The sequence below is a fragment of the Notothenia rossii genome, assembly GCF_949606895.1.
Source record: "Notothenia rossii genome assembly, chromosome: 5".
NCBI classification, from domain to species: Eukaryota; Metazoa; Chordata; class Actinopteri; order Perciformes; family Nototheniidae; genus Notothenia; species Notothenia rossii.
The window spans coordinates 6079932-6102151 of NC_136903.1; the positions used below are offsets into that span (position 1 = coordinate 6079932).

General features: G+C 38.9%; 1 protein-coding gene across 1 annotated transcript in view; it reads left to right on the top strand.

Annotated features, from left to right (window-relative positions):
• kitlga (kit ligand a) overlaps nt 1-20788 on the top strand; it is a 33709-nt gene extending 12921 nt beyond the window's left edge. The window contains exons 2-10 of the mRNA XM_079679866.1: nt 7853-7963; nt 8438-8494; nt 9235-9387; nt 9609-9789; nt 15002-15055; nt 16423-16514; nt 16739-16848; nt 17391-17455; nt 17552-20788. Of these exons, the coding sequence (XP_079535992.1) occupies nt 7853-7963; nt 8438-8494; nt 9235-9387; nt 9609-9789; nt 15002-15055; nt 16423-16514; nt 16739-16848; nt 17391-17421 (789 nt within the window). The 3' untranslated portion in view covers nt 17422-17455; nt 17552-20788. The remainder of the gene's footprint in view (nt 1-7852; nt 7964-8437; nt 8495-9234; nt 9388-9608; nt 9790-15001; nt 15056-16422; nt 16515-16738; nt 16849-17390; nt 17456-17551) is intronic.
• The last annotated feature ends 1432 nt before the right edge of the window (nt 20789-22220 follow it).

Consider the following 22220-nt stretch of genomic DNA (forward strand, 5'->3'; position numbering starts at 1 on the left):
GGGGACACATGGTGATGTAGAAGAGACATGGAGAAGAGGGGACACATGTTGATGCAGAAGAGACATGAAGAAGAGGGGACACATGGTGATGTAGAAGAGACATGAAGAAGAGGGGACACATGTTGATGTAGAAGAGACATGAAGAAGAGGAGACACATGTTGATGTAGAAGAGACATGGAAGAAGAGGGGACACATGTTGATGTAGAAGAGACATGGAGAAGAGGGGACACATGTTGATGTAGAAGAGACATGAAGAAGAGGGGACACATGTTGATGTAGAAGAGACATGGAGAAGAGGGGACACATGTTGATGTAGAAAAGAGACTTGAAGAAGAGGGGACACATGTTGATGTAGAAGAGACATGAAGAAGAGGGGACACATGTTGATGTAGAAAAGAGACTTGAAGAAGAGGGGACACATGTTGATGTAGAAGAGACATGAAGAAGAGGGGACACATGTTGATGTAGAAGAGACATGAAGAAGAGGGGACACATGTTGATGTAGAAGAGACATGAAGAAGTGGATTGTGCATAATAGGGGACCTTTAATATTAGCTGGTTGTGCTGTTATAGGACTAACAACGGTTGATTTTATTTATAAAGGACAAAGAGACAACATGGTTTTCAGTGATCAAGATAGAAATGGGGACCTCTTTACAGCATGGGAAATCATTTCTGTCCCTGTCAGGAGGGCAGCTGTGAGTCTCATAAGGTCACTCAAAGAGTATGAGGGAAACGTTCAAATGAATGACTTGAAATCTTTTCTCACTGAAGCCTTGTTGTTTATTGATATGTTTGGCACAAGCTATGTTGGGAGTTCATGAGCATTTGGTGACTTGTGTATACAAGATATGTTTGTTTTTACACGGGTATTATTTAACCAAGATGTTCTCCTGTCCATGTTCTTGTTGAAACAAGACGGCTCAGGATAAGATAGGGATTATTGTTGCTTCTTGTATCTTTGTGTTTGTTTGGTCCTTGGGTTCAGTAATGGATCATGTAATGTTACAATGTGTTGTCCGAACCATGGGAATACGGTTTTCCCTCAACACTGTAGATACATGCTTTACAAACATTGTGTGTGTGACGGGAATACATATTTCCCATGCTTTCTCCACAGTATATTAGCTGAGACACCGGCCTGCAATATCTTTAGAAGCCACACAGAACAAGCATAGTTTCACTTTATTTAATTTATTTTATATTCTGAATGAATTCACGTCATGCAAACATCTCATTTGACATTTTGACAGTTGCATTTCGACAGTTTTAGCAATTGGATGCGTATTACATTACCCTTTATAGGTTGACTTTCCGTTTGTATAAAATAAATGTTAACCCATAATGTTTGGCTGTAACCACTTTATAAATTGTGCATCGATTGGTTTCACACAATTTTTCTATTCAACACTTACATAAGAACTTACAGAAAATATGTTAATAGCTGCTTTACAAGTGGTTTTCTAATGTGAGGGTGTGTTCAGACACATTTAAAGTGCTATCTGTTGTCTAGTGCTTGTTTATGGGCAGCCATGCAATGCACCGATACTATCTCTTAGGGTTAGGGTTGTTCGACATAACTGCAGATTTCAAAACGTACCAGCTTTACCTCCGGTCTTTCCTCCTCTGCAAGTTCCTAAAGGGGAGTTACACAGCTTTGGCAAGAATGCACATTTTTCACCCAAGGCTTAGTGCCCTATGCCCCGGGTGTTTTTCACTTACATTTGTGACTTTCCATTGACTTTTACTACCTCTAGAATATGCTTCACTTTCAATCTCATCACACATTTAACCTTAAATGATAGCCATTAACATCAAGAGTGAGTGACAGCAGAAAGCTTCCCGAAACAATCAATAATACATGATGGTATGGGAACCATGACAACGAGCTGTTTTACATGATAGGAGGAAGTTTTACAAAGTCCAACGGGAGCCATCTAAACAGCTCAATACTGTGATAGCCAAAGGTCTGCAGGAAGTGTGGAGTTCACAGATGTTGTTGTGTGAAACACTTGGTTAAAGGTCTGCTCTCTGGTTTGTAACACCAAACGAAAGTTAGAAATGATACATCTGGAGAAGTGTAATGAAATTCAATTTTCTAAATGAAACAGTTACAGTTTTAAGCCTTAGTTAAAAAAACTTCAATAAGATGTTGAATGAACGGATTTCCATAAAACCTAGAGGACAGTTTTGCCCTGGAGCAGACAATTAAATGTACTGTGTCTGTAATTGAGCATTACCAGAATATAGTTTGTTGCCAAGTAGGATTTGACATCAAGGACTTTGCTTTGGTGTATAAGTGCTAGGTTGGGGCAATATATATCTGTATTAAATTGATATCGCAATACGTTATTTATGATCATATTAGATTTGTGTTTAACCCACCTTACCCAAAACCATCGTAATAATAATAATAATATGTTACCTGGTTTTAAAGGCGGCATTGCATTAGTGATGTCATTTTCGGGATGCACTAGACATTTATTCTTTAGTCGACAAAAACCTTTTTCAAAAATGTTTGAGCAAGCATAATTAATTTACCCTACAATATAGTCGCAGTTTTAAAATTGAATTATTTGTTCAAAGGTATTGTGATGTTTGATATTTGTTGTATGGCCAAACCTAGCCTAATTGATACATTGAATAAACGTACAATTAAATATTAAATATTGTAGAACTGCACCAATGCTGCACGAGCAGAGACCGGACGTGAAGTAAAAAGGCAGGAAGTGTTTAATCCGGACCATAATCAAATTTTATGAGTAGCTCTATTCCCTAAGCTCCACCTGTCCACAACATTTTATGATAAGCTGTTTATGTTTTTTTAATAACTTTTCAACACCAAAAGCAGTGAAATGTTAAGCTCCCGCTCGACGTCAGAACTTGCGGTTCATCTAACATTAGTTGCGTTCAGCTGGCTTGTTTAATGGTCCGTGAATCGGTCTCATAAAGAACTGGGGAACGTCAGTCGATACCGCTGTAATCACTCACAAATCACATCCTGCTGTGTATACTGCTGTGTTTACTTGGCCTTACTTGCTCTCTCAAGAAAAAACCACGGGGATGACCATAAGTTATAAACGAATAATGTCAGTAAGTGGCAACCATAAGCTCAGCTAGCAACTCACAGCTGCTCCGCGCACAGCATGAAGTGTGCATGTTTCCCTTTACTGGCTTTCCTCTAATGTACATACTCTCAACACATGTTCAGGGAACAATCTATGGTTTCCTGTTAAGAGATTAGTTGTGGTTTCGTTGAGCGTTTTTCTTGCAAGTGAGAGAAGACAGATGAAGGCTAGCGTTGTGGAAGTAACATGTTAATGTCATAGCAAGCACACGCTGTAAATTAAGTGAGCGGTAGTTTTCTCAAGTCTCTTCCTCGTTGGTTTACCGCGGTGTTTCAAGATGACAGGAACCTTTCTTCACTAGATTCTGTGTCGTGGCCTGGCTCTTGGCCATAACGTGGAATGGAGACGATATAAGGATATATTTATTAAAACAAACTCAACTTAACTAAGGAGCTACCACAATGGGGTGGGTTAGTCAGTAAAAATCAGTAGTGAAGGTGTGGGTGTGTGAACATGGTGTGGTGCGAGGTGTTGAATGCTAAACTAAGTTAAAGGTAAACCAAAGCATAAATAAGGTAGCTGCTCTCCAAACAAATCCTCCAACAGAGAGACTCTGGCCGTTTCTCAATCGCGAGGATGCTTGCTTGGTAGCACATGTCTTCCGAGTCACTTCCTTCAGAAGCGAGGCAAGAATCCTTCCTGGCATTCGGAAAACGAAGAGTGGAACAGGCTAGCAAGTGTGCAAGTGTGCGTCATATGAGAGGCCCCGCCTTACATTTTCCGCCACAGATTTGGGGAAATTGGTCCGTGCGCAAAGCATTGTGGGGATTTGAAGGACGCGAAGTCTACCCATGTGCAGCCTCGAAATTTCCCCCAAACCAAGGACGCGGCCTCGGTGGAATTACAAGTATGCTGGAGATTGGAACAGTCCTTCGGCGGCACTCGATGACGTAGCATACTTGAAATATTGGCTTGGAAGACAGTATCCTCGAGATTGAGAAATGGCCTCTGGCTCGGCGACCAGGTGCGATCAATCAAGGCTGATTCAAGGATGCTTGCTTGGTAGCACATGTCTTCCGAGTCACTTCCTTGTTTTTAAACTTGTTTTTTAACCTGTTTATATATTTTGACTCTTGCAAATGGTTTTCTTTATCTTTTTTTATTATGTACTGTAGCACTTTGAGGTTTGTTTCAAATGTAAAGTGCAATACAAATAAAATGTATTATTATTATTATTATTATTCAAAGAAAGGGAAAATCATAAAAGGAACATACTCACAACTGTCAAAACCAAATTGGCGTGATATGATTTTGTTATGATTTTCCAGCCGCTCTAAACTGAATATCATATCATTTGCTTTCAGATGTTTGTTTAAGGAATTAGTGGCACTTACTGAACTATTCCTTAAACAAACTTCACAGGCAAGAAACAGGGTAGTGCCGGATAAGGTGTTGAGTGAAATTCCCATTCATTGAAACCAGATACAGTAAACATGTCTTGTAGATGAAGCAATGTGGATCTGACATTTCTGAAAAAAAACTTGAGTCAGATCACATGGAGAAACCACATGGGTTAATTAAGTCCTTTAGGCTTTCATGCATCTATTTTTGATACAGCACAGTTGTGAAGAGGCATGTGCTACAATAAAACAGGTTTGTTTCTCATTCATTCAGTTTAAGTATCAAACACAAATGTGCCTTTGGCGTAGAGAACATTTCAAGAGTAATTGCAGTAGATCATACCACTCAAAAACTATTATTGAGTTTGGATATGATTGGAGATTCTTCGTGACTGGTCACATCTGGAAGTTCTTTGATACATATGTCGGCTCAAAGCGCTACAAATGTTCTGGAGAAGACAAACACAACATTGTGTATTTTGTCTGACATTTGCATTATGTGCATGATTTTCATTGAAGCTGAAGAAAGAAGTGAAATCTAAGATTTGGCCGTGTTCTCGGGAGTCAAGTTTGAACTTGCTGAACAACTTTTTAAATGATTACTTGCACCGGTGTTTACTGCATCCTTTACAATTTGTTTTTGTCTAATCTCTCCTAAAGCATTGCTTGTCCCTGTCTGCCATTGAGAGACGATTCGATTTGAATTGAATTGCATCCCATCTGTGCTTAACATGCCGCTTCCCTTTGGCCTTTCCTGCTGTTGATGGATCATTGTTCCATTCTCTTCCTGTTGTGGCTCCGTATGACAAATATATAGTGACAGGAGGACTGTGGGCGGTGGACTCTGCCTTGAAGATTTGAAAAATGACGATCTTAATGGCCAAACTGGCAGGGAAAGTGTAGATAGCAAAAGTATGGATGTAACTGTGAATAAGAGGCAACAAGCTGTTGTAAAAGAGCAGGTCATCAAACCTCGCTTAAATAAACTACTGAACAAAATCCTGTCATACTGGTTGAAGTGCCTGAATATGAAACATGGCTCAGCTCGATATGTGTATCCCTCTTTGTGCAACCCTTAAGCTTTATTTGCCAAAAGGGAGGTTGACATCAAAGGTGCTGCATAGTTTTCCCGGCCCTAATCTCTATAACATAGAGAGTTGAGGCTCTGTTGCGTAATATGGTCAGACTTGCAAAGAGAAGAGGTAGGAGGTCAGCCAAATGAATGGCAACTGTTGCAGAAACCAAAGCTAATGCAACTCCCTTAGGCCATGACGAGCAAACTGCCTGCAAGACGCATAAATCAGTGAGAGCACTTTTTAAATTCTGTTGCATCTTTTTCTAACATGTAGCTGTCACCTGAACCCCTCTAATGATTGCAAACACACACCATGAACCAACTAAAAGTTTAACAATTAAACAACGTATCAGAAGTACCACACTTATTTAGCTAAAGGCTGTTTTCTGTTTGGATTATGGTGTGTCGTTGGTTTTTTTGTGGTCTTGGTTGAAGTGTTTTTAGCTCGATGTTAATTCTGTATAGTCACGACAACAGCCTCTGACAGTTTGGTGCCGACTTGCATAAGCTTGAATTTTATAACAAATAATGACAAAGAAATGACTGTTCGTATCAATACTAATTTGCTTATTGACTATGACAAATAATGTGTCATTCGCACACCTACCTCATTAGCTAAGACATCCAATCGTTGACAGATCTCGTCATATTCTGTCAGTGAGGAATCCTGTTGATCAAAAAGATTGTGCCATTAAATTCATCATGATTATCAGGTCTTGACATCTTAATCTTGATGATATGTTTGATATAGAATAACCTGCATGTTACAACACCATCAACTGTTGAAGACGTCAGTTATACAAAGTCTACTTTTTCTCACGGCCTTAATATTGGCCGAGAGCCAGGTGCAGTACGGCAACTGAAGACAGATTCAAAGCCCAAATAATTTAATTCTGCAGTGCAATGAGGAAGTAGAGACAGCTCACTTGTTTTTGTTGGGAAATGTTGGTCCGATCAGTTTTAATACACTGAAAGCTGCTACACTTCTGTCATCTGTATGAAAAGACACTTTGTTAACTCAAAATAAATGTTGCCTGAATCAAGAATATCACATTTTACAATTACTGAAAGGAATTACTTTGCATGGAATATCGAACTAGCTATCATTCAATTAAGCAATAGCTCACGATAGGCCGTGGTATATGCTCATTATATCACAGCTAAGGGGCGTGGTTCGGCCCGACGCGAAGCAGGCAGTTTGCTTTTCAGCCCAAAGGTATACTGTTTTTCTCAGACGCGGAGGGATACTGACTTGTTGTGAAAAGTAACTTACAATTCTACCCGTGGTATACGCTCAGTATATCACGGCTAAGAACCAATCAGATTGCTTGATTTGACTTGTCCGTTTTATAAAAATTAAATAATCAACATTGCATACAAATGTGATCAATGGTAAAATGATCCTACTGATGTACCTAACTTAAAAATGAGCCCAGGTCTACTTTATTCAAACAAACCAAACGAACCAGAAAGACATCGGGCGCTTCTGATCAAAACAAAAAAGCCTTTCCATAGAAGCCATTTTCGAAATGTCACACAAAGGAGAGGTAGAGGGGAAAATAGTCGAATGAACTCTAGTTGGCATCTTTGATTTCTTGTATTGTTCGTGTTAGCTCACCGTCACACTGGCAAGTACAACTTTATTTCTGCTATGACATGTCAAAATGTCTGCTTTGAAAAGGGCTTATTGGCTCTTCTTCGCTGGTACATTCAAAACTTCTATTGGTTGACTTTTGCATCAAGAAGTCAAAAGTTTCAACCTCAAGAATGAGGCATGTGTGGCTTTCACTTAAAACAGGCACAAACGTGTACAAAAACTCAACTTTCAGTGGGTTTGCATTTATGCCAATAGTACGTTTTTTTATATTTTGAATATGTTGCTTGGATTATAAACTCTACCTTGCATCATCTTATTGGTTTATCAGGTTCATTTAGAGTATTTCTATTCAAACGTGAGACTAAATAAAGTAATGGAAAACACATCTAGACCAAACTGATGATTTGCCGTCTTCTTTGCAACACTGCTGTGAGCCCTTGTGAAATGTCTGTAAAATGTCTTCACAGTGTCTCAGTGTTTATTTCTGACTCGCTGAACTAAAATAGATGGTTTCAGCATATCATATCAGCAGTGAGTTGCATTGTTACCATGGGACTGGTTCAGAGGAACTGTCCTCAGTTAACCTGCCCGTAACAATACGTTGACTGTTATCTATCGATCTAACACAAATATCATGTTGTTTTTGTTCCTATGTGTAGAAGATGTAACTAATTTCCAAAACGTCTTGTGTTTGTCTCTTTTGACCTTCAGATTTGGATACGTGTCTGTGTCCATTTACTGCTGTTCGTCACTCTTGGGGTACATTCAACTAGGTTTGACGTCAACCCAGTGACAGATGACATCTCGAGACTCTCTGTTTTGGTAAGGACAATATTGTAATTTAAACATTTCTAAATAACCCTAACCCTAACCTCAGCCTAATAATGTTTATTGTGGACCAACTCTTTACCATACAATCAATAACTGTTATACGGTGAAATCATATCACAAATTCCTTTACTCAACCCATTCTGTGTCTGGGAGAATATACTGTATAATGTTATAAGTTATATTCTTTCCTTGCCTGGGCCGGACCTTTGAACCCACCCAACCCTACCGCCTAGTTCACCAATTCGTCTGGCATTCGCTCAAAAAACATCTTGTCAACCAAAACAGAACCTCTACCTGTCTAGAGCATGTGAACGCACACAAAGAACTGGACGTATTGGCAAATAATTTAGTAACTTGTTGTCCACATGATGCACAATATTGTGAGTTTGCTGTTTGTAAATGAGCTGCGTTGATATTTTGTAGGATCGAAATGCAATAATGTTTTCGTACTTTTTCTATTTACAGAGACAAAATATTCCTAAAGATTACAAAATTCCTGTACACTACATTCCAAAAGAAGAGGTAAGATATTATGGTTTCTTCCAACACTGGATCTTATGGAATAGTATATTGAGGTGTAATTACCAAGGTCTAATAAACGATGTTGTGTGAAACCCTCGCTAATCAGACTCCCACACTGTCTGTTTTTAAATCCTGTCTTAAAACCCACCTCTTCTCCTTAGCATTCGGAAACAAGTAGATTGTTGCTTTTATTTGCTTTCAGTGGTTTTTTATTATATGGCTGTTTTTATTTTTATTTTTCATTATTACGTTTATTCTGGTTTGTATCTTTTATTTTAAATGTATTTATTTTATGTTTTGTGAACTTATCTCTTTGTACAGCACTTTGGTCTGAACGTTTTTAAAGTGCTATATAAATAAAGTTGGATTGGATTGGATTGGAAACTCAGCACATACACACGGCCCTTTATTTTTGAGTGGAAGTCTTTGTAAGTGAGCCGATGTCCCTACCATTACTCAAACTGATACGTCTCTTTAACACGTGTTCACATACGTGCTCTCACAAGCAAGAACCGGTTGGATACCTTTTCCTCTGCTACACCTCCATGCCAAACTTTGGCTGACCCAATAACTATTGTACAATGTAAATAGTGTATTAAGTGCAGTCTTAGCTGTGAAAGTGACATCTGAATGGGAGGATTATGTTAGTGTTGCTTTTGGTAATTCAGTATTCAGTTAACTAAAATACTAACTTCTATAATCCTCTAATTTAATGCAATTTGTCTGCTCTTTTCTTTTAGGCAGGGATGTGTTGGGTGCAATTAAACGTCTACTACTTGGAGGAGAGTTTACAAGATTTAGCACATAAGTTTGGAAACATTTCATCGAACAGAAGAGATATTAGTATATTCATCCAAATGCTGCAAGAACTGCGGCTCAACATGGGGTCCGTGGTGAGTGCATTTCGATGTTTATCATAGAGCTACTGAATGTGTCCAATAAAACATACAAAAAAGACCCTTGTTTCTGATAAGACAATAGTTTAAGTGTTTAATTATGAATTCAATAAATGAAGTCATGTTATAGATTCAAGTTTTAAAGCCCAGTTTACCCTCCCAACTTGTCTGCCTCAAGAGAAACATGAATCTAAACTGTGTGTCTTTTGTTTTTCCAGGAGCTGATCATGTATGATTTTGAGTGCCATTACAGGAAAGAGTGGTGGCAGACCGCGCGATACTTTGATTTTGTCAAAGACTTCCTTATAGCTGCACAGAATAAAGAAGATTCAGATGACTGTGATCCGCCCCCCTGTCCCACAACACCATACCCAGTAACAACAACAGAAACATATAGAGGTGAACATTTATTATATATGGACTGATTGATGTGTTTGAGATGGTATTTTGCATCTGGTTAGAAAGTCAATCATCAATAATTATCATTTGTTTTAGTCAATTATCGACAAATATCCGCTTTTTTACCATAAGATACAAAATGTTTTGTAAAAAGTCAAGCAAGAAAAAAGCGAAGTATTATGTGATTATCTGTTGGTTATGATGATGAAGAAGATCCCTAAGATCATTGTTGAGAGTACAGGACGAAATCAGTCAGCGCAGATAATCTCCTAAAAAAAGCCACTGTTGATAATAATACTGTTTCTTAGTGCTCAAATGTTAGGGTGAGTAATTGATTGGTTTAAGACGACTGAAGGTTTAACATTTATGACAATTGATTTGTTGTTGAAGCATCTACAGCAGGGGTGTCAAACTCAATTTCATCGCGGGCCACATCAGCATCATGGCTGCACTCAAAGGGCCGGTTGTAACTTTAAGACCATATAAAAATACATATATAAATATATATCTATAAAATAAGCCTCTGCATTGGATTATTATTGGATAGGGTAATAACTTCATAATTAACTACGTCTGAAAGCAGAAGTCTGGGGCAAATAATTGCAAGTCTCTTCAGTGAGAATGCCACAAAATGATTTTAAAAGAAAAGCCACATTCTGGAAAAAAAAAGTCAAAATCAAAAGAAGAAAAAGTAATTACATTTAAAAAAAAAGAAGTGACATTTTGAAAAAAAGAAGTGACATTTAAAAAACAGAGTCAAATTCTGATAAAAGGGCACATTCTGAGAAAAAAGGCATATTTAGAAGAAAAAAATCAAATTCTGAGAAAAAAAGTCTAATTTGAGATGCATTGTGGGACATGTAGTTCATGGGCAACGTGCTTCTGTAAATCATCATGTACACGTATAATGAACATATAATATTCTTTGCAAGCTCTTGTGTGGCCACAAAAAATGAAGTCACGGGCCGGATTTGGCCCCCGGGCCTTGAGTTTGACACCCCTGAATTATACAGGATACCAAATGAAGGCAAAATGCAAATCAATGGCACATTGGGAGTGATTTGGGTTCAGTGAGTGAGAATATGTATTGCCTGATGAGGGCCAGGGGCTCCTTGTATGGTAGCTCTGCCTTTCATTTGTCAATGACTTGTTTTGTAAAGCTCTTTAAAAAGTTGCAATGACTAAAAAAGCGTAACAAAAGACTGATTACCGTCACTTTTGGTGTTTATATAGGACAAATACCAAAATCCATCAATGTTAGGTTCTTTTGATTTCAAAATCCATGATAAAAAACAGTATTTGGACAAAGTAAGCAATGCCACCAAAAATATGTAATGAAAAATCCATTAACTGCAATCCTTTTTTTGCCTTGTTGCAATGTTTATGGCTCAATGGATTGGTTGATTTGAGTGTAGAACTGTTGCTTATTCCATTGTTTGGAGAGCATGTTTGTTGCAGGTGCCATTTTAAACTGCAGGTGCCTTTTTCATAACGATCGGCCTATTATGTCCACTCATTTATTTATTTCAATGAGTGATTTACTCGCACAATGGAGCACATCGCATTTTACAACTGCCTGCTGTGAGTTCTAGATGCTGCAATTCTCTTCAAATTGGTGGGAAAACTAGGCAGAATGTTCTTTTCTCTGAGCAAAGGGCGCTCAAATTGTCTGAGACAAGTTTATTGACTCGGAAAGAAAATCCCACATACTATGGGAACAAAAATAAGATACAGCTGTGATTTCCCCCTCTTGGAAATAAAAGCTCTGATGCATCTCAGGCGTTAACCAATTCATTTGAAGTTGGTTTTGTTGCATGATCCCAAAAATGTACAGGACGCTGAGCACTAATGTCGATACCATCTGGTGTGTAATGTTTAAACCACAGGATACTACAATAAATCTTGAAGACTTGCAATGGATCCAACAGTCAGTTCAGTTAGAAGTCTCTTGAGTGTCTCCTTAATGTTTGTATTTGAGACTTACACATTTAGTTTGGCAAGAAAAGTGCATTTACGTAGTGTCAGATGGGATGCAGCCCCGTTTTGTGATAAGACTGCTTCATTTATAATGATCTCACTTCTAAGAACATCTCCAAGGTGTGTTGCCATTGACAGTCGGCTTGACAGTTCAGATGGAAGCTGGCCAATGATCCTGCCAGGAGAAGGATATGATCACCTACATGACTGCCAACAAGACATATTGTGTGTGTGTTTTAAAACCTTAGACGATCCTTGCTTAACATTTTATAGCATCCATACCAGAACAACATCGACATTTACAGTGCAGCTGCAAGAGTAAAGCTTTCATTGAGTGATAAACATCTAGAGTTAATTTCGTCAGCAATTTTTTTATTCGGTTAACGTGACCATAGGTATATATAATCACAAAATATAAAGTGTTTATATATATCTATGAACGCGACCACTGCTCCCAAGTCCTGTTGTTGCCATTTTATTTTCTGTTAAATAAGGTTAGTTAGACCAGGGGTTCCCAACCGTTATTGTGCCAAGGACCGGCAGATACATTAAAAAAAAATCGCGGACCGGTTGTCAATTTTAACTGATTTTAATATTTACTCACCACCAGCAGGTAGCAATAGACGCTAATTGTATGTAACAGCCTGAACAAATACTATAACAATATGCATACAAAACATATTAACAACGTTTAAAAAAGAACCGGTGTCGTTTTTTGGTTTTTCGGAAAAACGGAAAACCAAAAAACCGACGTTATTCAGTTTTTAAACCAAAACGGGAAAACAGATACATCAACGTTTTGGTTTGGTTTGTATGATTTACGGATAATCCAGTGAATGCTGGGGAAACCAGGAGAAGGCGCATTATTAAGGAGATGTCCGGTCGCCAGGGTGTGCGTGTGTATGTATGTGTGTGTGTGTGTGTGTGTGTGTGTGTGTGTGTGTGTGTGTGTGTGTGTGTGTGTGTGTGTGTGTGTGTGTATGTGTGTGTGTGTGTGTGTGTGTGTGTGTGTGTGTGTGTATGTGTGTGTGTGTGTGTGTGTGTGTGTGTGTGTGTGTGTGTGTATGTGTGTGTGTGTGTGTGTGTGTGTGTGTGTGTGTGTGTGTATGTATGTGTGTGTATGTGTGTGTGTGTGTGTGTGTGTGTGTGTGTGTGTGTGTGTGTGTGTGTGTGTGTGTGTGTGTGTGTGTGTGTGTGTGTGTGTGTGTGTGTGTGTGTGTGTGTGTGTGTCTTTGTGACACTGGCATTTGTTTTCAGAAGATATTATGATAGTGACGTTCGTTCCGGTGCACGCTCGACAGCATTTAGCACTACATCGAGATTAAGATTAAACTCATTCATTTTGGGAACACCCGCATTGCTACCTATGGAGTTAGCCAGATGTGTGTAAATTGCTGTTCATGGTCGTTTGAAAACAAATGCCGGTGTCGGACAGACACGAACACACAGAGCTGAGCTGAGCAGAGCACATACACATCATGCGCCTTGGTGACTGGACATCTCCTTCATAAAACTAATAAAAGGGGGAGTAATCGGGCAGTTCAATGTGTGTAGAGATGTGTGAAGAGGTGTGTGTGGTTAACACGTAGCAGCCTGCAGTCACTCACTGTTCTGATGAAGGTAAACAGAGCGAAGGCGGTGCGTAAAAAGGCACAGCTCTCGGCGCGCTGGTGCTGCACTTCTCAGAGTCGGAGTTACGTCCCGCTGCCTCCTGATTCTGCAGCCATTTCATGAAGTGAAGGAGGTTTTCCTTCTGTAAAACAGCTGTGGGCAGCAGATACCGTGAGAGTCCCGGACATGAATTCATAGATGAAGGCAGACTGGTTTACTCTCCTGTTTTGCCAATCCGGTGCTTAAACAAATAGCTCTACACCCCTGACCGACATGTCCTTAAAATGAAGTCCGAGTTTGAAATATATCTCAAATAATGTGGGCACTGCCATTTCCCCAAATAAACATAACAGTCTGAAATTAAACGGTTGTCTCCTGTGTGCTCCTCTTCCTACTTGGCGCACCGGTAACTTTCTCGTGCGCACGAGAGGCTGACACCAGGCTGAGCCGCCGAATCCCTCGGAACATCATAAAAGCCATTTTCAACTGTTTTCTGGTGAAAGATTAACTAGGCTACTTGATGAAATAATATGACTGGTATAGGTGCGAAAATTAAATATTTATTATGATAATTTTTTTTACATATTTATAATTCTGCAAATATTACGATAAACTCACAGCTATTTCGCGGCCCGGCAGTAACACCTCCGCGTCCCGGTACCGGTCCGCGGACTGGGGGTTGGGAGTTAGACCATGAGTTAGACCGGTCAGACCCGAGTCTTCCTGACAGTTCACAGTATGCTGCTGGCCCGGTGTAATTCAAATGTACCGCCGCGCGCAGCACAGACGCACAGCTGCTGCCAAGCCGCGGCACCGGAAATGGAACTGCTGAGAGAAAAACTGACTATCAGAGATGTAACGTTATCTTTGATAATATTTCATCGCCTAATTTTTCGTCAACGAAAGTAAAGAGAGATTCTGGCATAGTTTTTATTTAGTAAACTACATTTTCGTCTCGTCAACGATATTGCATGTTGATTCAAAACTGACATACTGCCAGTGATAAGTGAGTAAACATGTGTTTCTATGTTGTGTATTTACCAGCTCTTTCAGGGTTTTAATTGTTTAATTGTAGAGAACAGCAATTGACAATTTAGGGCACACCCCACACACATTTTCTTAGCCGTTCTCCGGATTTACATTCCAGTCACAAGTTCACTTTTGCTTGTAAAACCCTCACCACCCTCTTTGAACAATTGTGAACAGGCTCTATTTAGGACAGATCTCTTGTGGCCGTTTTGAGAAGCTTTTAATCCAGGAACCATTATTTCTTCACAAGAACTTTGCAAGATAAAAACTCAGAACGGTCTCAGTGCGTAGACGGCCCATTGAGGCCCGGCTGAGTCACAGCACTGAGGGAAGGTGTCCCCAGGTAGCACATGTGAAAAGGAAGAAAAGGCCCGAAACCTGATTGTGTACGTGTTGATTACAGAGCAATCTTCCAATCTTCCCAAGCGATTGGCTTTTCTTTGCCAGAGTGGTTGGATTATATCTTTTGTGTGTGTTTGAGGGAGGTAGAGGGGGTAAAAAAAAGGCTCTGTTGAGTTAATTTGTGGTCACCTGACAATGATAACTCCAAACTAACTAACTCATCTTCTTCTCCCCCCCCCCCCCCCCCCCCCAGAATCAACACCACCCAGCAGTAAAGCCTCAGTGTGTGAAACAGGCTGCGGACCACGTAAGTTTGCAACTGTCGGTATTTCTGAGAAGTGTCCGGTGTGTGATCGGATTGCTAAATCAGCCCAGCTGGGGTGTAAAAGCGGAAACTTTTGCCAGCTTGCCAGCAACATTCTCTAGCAAGTCAGCCCATTTCCACAAACTGATAGCACTTGATTTATGTTTCTCTGCAGGGCTATTTCATCATCATCATCACTTACTGTATATCGCATATCTTATCTTCTCCGGCTTTTTACTATGCATCTTGCTCAACCCCTTTCAATATGTTTGATGTAACATTTGTTCAAAAAGGCTCTGCTAAAAACGTGTGAAATGGAAAATAACTGATCAACTATATAATGCATGCTTATGGCCTGCTCTTGTGTCATGCATACACAGATTACAACTAAATGGTCATTTGACACGACTTGAATGTCTACTTATTGTTATTTATGTTTGATGTTTGAATGATGCATTATGCAGAGTTTGACACCCTGTTTTCACATTGATCTTATTTACCATTGTGACTATTTTAGAAGCCAATGATGGTACAAAATGAGATGTAACCAAGGGTGATGTTGACATTTAAAACCTTGAGGGCACATCAAGTGGACAAGGGAAGTATTGTACCTAGATAGATAGATACCGGATGTATCAATAATGGAGATGAGCATAGGAGTAGATATGCTTAAAAAAAACGTTATTTATTGTAAACGTTATTAATGGTCTCTAAAAGCCCATTGTAAACTGACGTCAGACAGAATTAATAATATGAAAGACAAACACTAAAAGTTAGGTGCTAAATCCTTAGAAGCGTTACAAGGTGTGTTTTTTGCATTTTGTAAATTGTGTAACTTGCTGCTGTTAAATACCATCAAACTATGTGCAATATGTGCTATGTGCAATATATACATTATTATATACATATGCCATTAATAACTGTGTGATATATACCTGGCTGCTAAATCCTAAGAACTGTTGCAGGATTTGTATTTTGAAAAGTATTTTTTTTACTTTAATTTTTGTATTATATTTTGTATTATATCATAACTTAGTACTTTTTTTTAAAAACATATTTAACATTAAGCTGTCTGTGGCTCTTTCCTGCTGTAACGATGCAAATGTTCCCTCTGTGGGACTAATAAAGGTATTCTGATTCTGATTCTGAAAGTAACAAAGGAATGAAGTTACAACGTTCCCCAAATTCCTTCAACATTTTAAACCTGAAATGTTCTGGTGAAATCCCTTATCTGAAATGTTCTGGTGAAATCCCTTATCTGAAATGTTCTGGTGAAATCCCTTATATTCAAGGCTTATCAGCTGTGACAAAGTCTCTGTGTGAAGAGCCAAAGAGTTGAAAGTGATGTTTTTTTTTGTCTCTTTTCTCAGAGCATGGCGACATGCCTGGAGTGTTGGAGCAAAGCCTTTTATCCTTACTCTTCATTCCACTCCTAGCTTTCGTATTCCTGCTTGTGTGGAAGGTGAGCTGACCTTTGACCCCCAGCTATTTGGCTGTTTCACTCCCTGAGACACTCCAGAGATAGGATTGTTTGTTAATGGCCTTTTTTATTGTCCGCTTTGTAGCTTGAGTTTTATGACAGCTTGCCACAGTCTTTTAACTTTCTGCAGATGACTGTTGATATAACTTGCTTTCAGCTAGGACTGAGTTTGAAGCGTTGGTAGTAAAAATGATTTCCTGATGCAGGTCCGATCACGGAGGAACGTGGAGGGTCCTCAACAGAACCCTGGAGAAGTTGGACTCTTCTCAGGAACAGAAGCTATTGCACCTCCACTAGATGCTGAAATATCAGAAAAGTGAGCAGTTTTTCCGCTCTGACACGAATTCACAGTGCAAAAGTTCAAAAGGAAACTATTCCCCTTTATCTGACCTACTGCCTGTTAACTCTGCAAATAGGTTTGGCTGTTCAAATCATAATAATTGAAGTTTTTTTGTGGTCTTCTCAACACTTGAAATAGAACTCAACTCTTTATTACATTAAATGTTATCTTGACAAGCTCAACTTTTATTTTAAGTCCTTCACGATCATTACAACGAAGCATACGAAATGTGATTGGCTCGTGAAAGCTTCTGACCATGAGAGATAAAACACACGGAAAAATACGGTCTAAATATCCGCAAAGCCATATATATAAGATAAGATAAGATGGACCTTTATTACAGCGAAAATCAGGACAGTACAGATTCAAACAAGTGTAATACAATTTAAGATTACATTAAAATGACATACAGGGAAGTAGCTTTTAAAACAAGAAATGAATTAAATGTGTATCCATATTTGATTCCGTATAGGAAGTGAAGTTTACTCTCTAATGTTGTTCTTTCCGTCCTTTTACAGAAACATGTTGAACGTCATTGAAATAGTGTAACGCTTCTACTCTTGGATGTTCTCCAGCATAATTGGTGAGATTCTTCGTGTCATGTGAAACAGAAATTCTTGTTTTAATTACTGCCTGTCACTGAGCTCTACAACCTCTCTCCACCTGTGTCCTCCCACAGGGCTCTATCATCTTCTCCTCGTGGTGTCAAAGGTGACGAAAAAAATACTCAAAGCTGAATTCCATAGATAGTTCTCGAAGGTAAAAGGCTGGATTTTGACTGCTCTCCAGATTATCGCTTGCAGGTTAACACCTGCAATGAACACGATGCTTCTGGATGAACCATGCCTGCTACCATGTGGATAAGCTTGCCTTTCTTGTAAGACTGCATTTACCCCATGCTTTTGAAAAAGACAGTGAGATTTTGGCAGTGAGAAACCCCTGGACCACACCCCTACTGGGTCCACGGGTTCCTGCGAATCGTCCATCAGAACCTGCTGCATCATGAACTCTGGGGGGGAAAACGTTCCCCCCCGTCAGCAAGTTGCTAAAGACTGCCTGTGTTTTAAAGGCTCACCAGTCCATCTTCAAACAGCAAAGCAGAGAGAGACGGACACTGGTTATCTCCTCTAAGCACTGAGGCATGAGTTACTACCTCCGGTCACACTTAACCACATCTTCAACAGCTCTACTCATTCGTCCTAGTCCGGGTTTTCCTAAAGAATATAATGTTAAAGTGTATTTCCAAGGTGTAGTCACATTGTCTGGTACCCATGGGGATGTATGATGTATTTATTTATTGGTGGCAGCACTGAACTGCTGCTGTTGATACAACTGAACTGTTTCAAGCTATCAGTTAAGAGCACCTCTACTATTGGGTCACATTTAAAGAACAATCTATATACTAACACATCGTAAACTCAACACATTCTTCAACAAGTTACATTTCCTCGTATGATGTTGTCGGTATATATGACTTGGGTGATGAAGCTTGTGTGTGTACATGGAGAACAAAACACATATGTACAAAATATGCTGCTTTGACTAACTTACATTTAGACCATTGACATCTGCAAGCTAATGAGTATCAGGGATGACTTCCAGATTCGTTTTTTTTTAAAAAGGTAAAATTAGAACGTAGTGATAGACGCATGCAAGACAACGATGGGCCTCGAATAATAAATACTTGCTCTACAATGCCTTTAAAATACAAACAAAATAATAAGACTGAATATAAAACTTTATATAATATAACATTGTTAAACTGTTCACTTAACTCAACCAAATATACTCTCAAATCAAACCCATTAGCTCAGAATGTTCTTTCATATGGTTTAATCTGTTCTTACTGACTTTGCCTTTGTCCAGTATCAGTGTTGTGCTTGCATAATCAAACCTATTATAGACAATCTGACAAAGCTAGTTAGTGCATTTATCAAGACTCAAATGCTTATGAAATAATGAAGGACGATACCACTGTTTATGAAATGTACAGACTAGTTATTTCCACAATCCATAAAGATCGGCACATGGGAATTTCATGAAGGCCTAAAAATCAGTTTTGCCTTAAAGTTCGCTATAATACACTGTCAAAGGAAGTGCACTGTCATCTCCTTCACATACTGAACGGTCGCACAATGGTATTACTTTTCTTTTGTGAGTTTTCGATTTGTTTCTCCCTGAGCAAAAACAACTGGTAGTCAAATCCAATCAGTTGGCATGATGTTGTTAATTGCTAGCTACTGTATAGTAATTGCCTAAGCCCTCAGGTTCATTCCAATATTAAATCAATGTGCCCCTCCACGCCCCTCTGCTTTCTTTCAGAGGAGTTAAAGGCAACAAGTTTTAAATCATCTCAGCATGGTTTGTCCACGCAGAGCCTCGCTCATGTAAAGTAGGTCAATAGATGGATTAAATGATTAAGATTGTTAATGACAATCAGCAAAGTGGTAGGAGTGTGAACAGGGCACGCTGGCTGTGACCTTCTGCGAATAACTTACTATGACAAAGTGGCCGGACACAAACATCTGTTTCCATATCTAGTTTTTCTATCATGTTTATGGTCTTACATTGTACCATTGTCCATTGGTTTTGTGCCTTGTTTGATTAGTGTGATTGACCCTGTGTGTAAATGTCCAAAGCCTGTCTATGTTTCTGTGTGGTAGCAGAAAGTGGAGAGATCATTACAGTGCAGATTAAAAACCTCTCCCCAAAATAACAGATATAATCACCAATCTTTCTATTTTAAATAAACAGACAGTTTAGTTGGCTTGACCTGTGCCCTGTGGAAAACACTTTTTTTGAAAGAGCAGCATAAAACTCAGAGTAAACATCAGTGGTTGTGACATTTCTCTACCCCGTGTTACATTTGAGCTATTGTGACCTTTAGGAGAGTTCAACTGGTACCTCTGCTTGTTGCTGGGACTATCTGATGGGAACTTGTCTTATAGAATGAGGAGTATATTGTGCAAAATTAAATCTGTGTTTGAAAAAAAGTATACCACATTGGTGTTCATACAATTCAGTACCTTCCGTCATCAATAGCTGGATATCTTTGGTGTGATAGACTATTGTTTGTTATTTTGAACTGCAAGACATTTGTATTCATTCAAAAATGCATTTTTGAAAAAAGTGTATTAGCATTGTCGTGCCATATTCTCTATGGCAGTTTAGATCGAACTCTGTGTTAGAAAAAGTACACCACATTGGTTCTCGTACAATAACTTTCCAAACAATACTTTTAGAAAGAATCACTCAAATCAGTGGTGCGGTAAAATACTGTTTATTTTTTAATCTCAAATCCAACTATTCAAAAGTGCATTTTTGATCCATAGTCAAGCATTTTATGTATGGCAGTCTAGACCTGAGGCTTTTACAACAATTATCTTTTATATGACATGCAGTCCCCAGTATTCTGACAGAGACACAGGTTGGTCTAGCCACAACCATACTAACAAACAAGGTATAGTCTGTCAAAAGTTGCTTTTTTTACATAGTCTATGAATATCATGAGCTGCAACAGGTCTAAGCTGTGAAAAAAAAAACATGGTCTCCCATTTTCCTGTCTACAAATAGTCCATATGTATATTGCATGGAAGTCAGAAACACAGCAATGACATGCATTAGCTGAGAGAAGGAGTGCCCTTAAATACTGTTCTTGTGTGAGTAGTCGTGTGGTCTGAGAGTGAGCAGAGCTGCATCCTGAACAGTGCTTTCGGGCTTGAGTGATCCAATCCATCCCACTTCAGTGGGGGAATCAAATGGCTTTAGGCAGGAAATTAGTCTGGGTGCCAAAAAGCAAAATGTAATTATTGCCCGGTTGGTATTCTGGGTGAAAACTCTTCTGTTTTCTGTATTTTTGTATAAATGTAAAGAAACATATATGAGATATGAATAAAGTACACGTATCCAACTATTATTTATTGGTGTGTTGTTATGTTTGTTTGGCGGAGAACCACACACACACGGTCTCATGAACTAAACATTTCTTTAGGCAAAATGGCTAAAGGTACTGACTGCCCCACATGCCTCTTGGAAATAGATTTACAAGTGTACAACTACTTGTTTGTAACCATTTAAATACAGAACTAGTTGATCCAGTGCTGTCCTGATTTCAAACGGAAGTTCTTTTTTTTAACATGCAGTAATGGTAGGACTTAATTAAAAGGATTTGTAATTTTTTTAATAACATTATACATCTAAAGTGCTGTAGGAAGAAAAGGGTTGTTCAGTATATGTATTTAGTATAGAATAAATAAATAAAAAAAGTCTTCTTAACTCACATAGCATTAGTTAGAGGACCGAGAAAAACGTATGTCAAAGAAAAGCTCAACGATATACTTTTTAAGGTCTTCTGTCCGCTTGAAAAAACAACATATAATCTTGTGTTTTGTTACAAAGATAAAGAAGAAAACATTTCCTCTCCTGCACATCAATAAATCACTTTCACGTTCGCTGCTCGCCCTGAAGGTTTCAACTCTCCAAGAAGTGTATAAACACACACTGTAAGTGTTTTTAGGTCCTTCAGGACCATCCTTTAATAAAGCAATATATTAGGGAATGCTTGGCATGGCCAATATCTCTCTGTTTAGTTGAGTGTGTTATTGGTTTCATGCAACATGTAGTACGTTCAGTATCAGAAGCCTTATTTCGTTTTTATTAACTGATTTTTATTTTCTGTCATGAAAGAATGAAGAACACATCCCTCATGTTCTAAAGTTCTGGTCCAATTTCAATACAATCAATCTTTTATTTTTCTTCTGGGATAATGGTTCCTGTTTGTTTTACGGTCTATCCTCAATATTTCTTTATTAATATGGAATATGTTGCTTTAAAAGAGCTGCACTTAACTTTAAGTAACAATGTCAAATGACTTGGTTTATCGCTTATCAATAATATATATCTTGAGCTATAAAGATTTCTCAGAAAACATTTCACGCAGATTTACCCTAAAGGCCCAGATACACCGGCCCGAAATCGGCAGTAAATGGGAGTCGGGCCGAACATGAGCGTGGGCACGCCCTATTCGGAGTGGTGTGCGCCGCACCGTCGGGTCTTTTCTGCCGACCTGACGCCTTTTCTTGTCGGGAACACCACCGGAAGTCGGACAAAGGGATAACACTGATTGGCTGTTCAGCTAGCGAATCAGTGCATGAGAAGCGTTAACGGAAGTGAGGGAGGTAAACAAATGATTTAAAATGGAAGATGGAACACACACGGACGGCTATTTCACCTCATCGGTTTATAGAGCTCCTGTTCGTTCATGTTTTCAATGGACGAGAGTGAAAATGGAAACAAATACGCTATTTTTTGTTTGTTTATATTACGGAGTCTGTTCTTCTTCTCTGTCT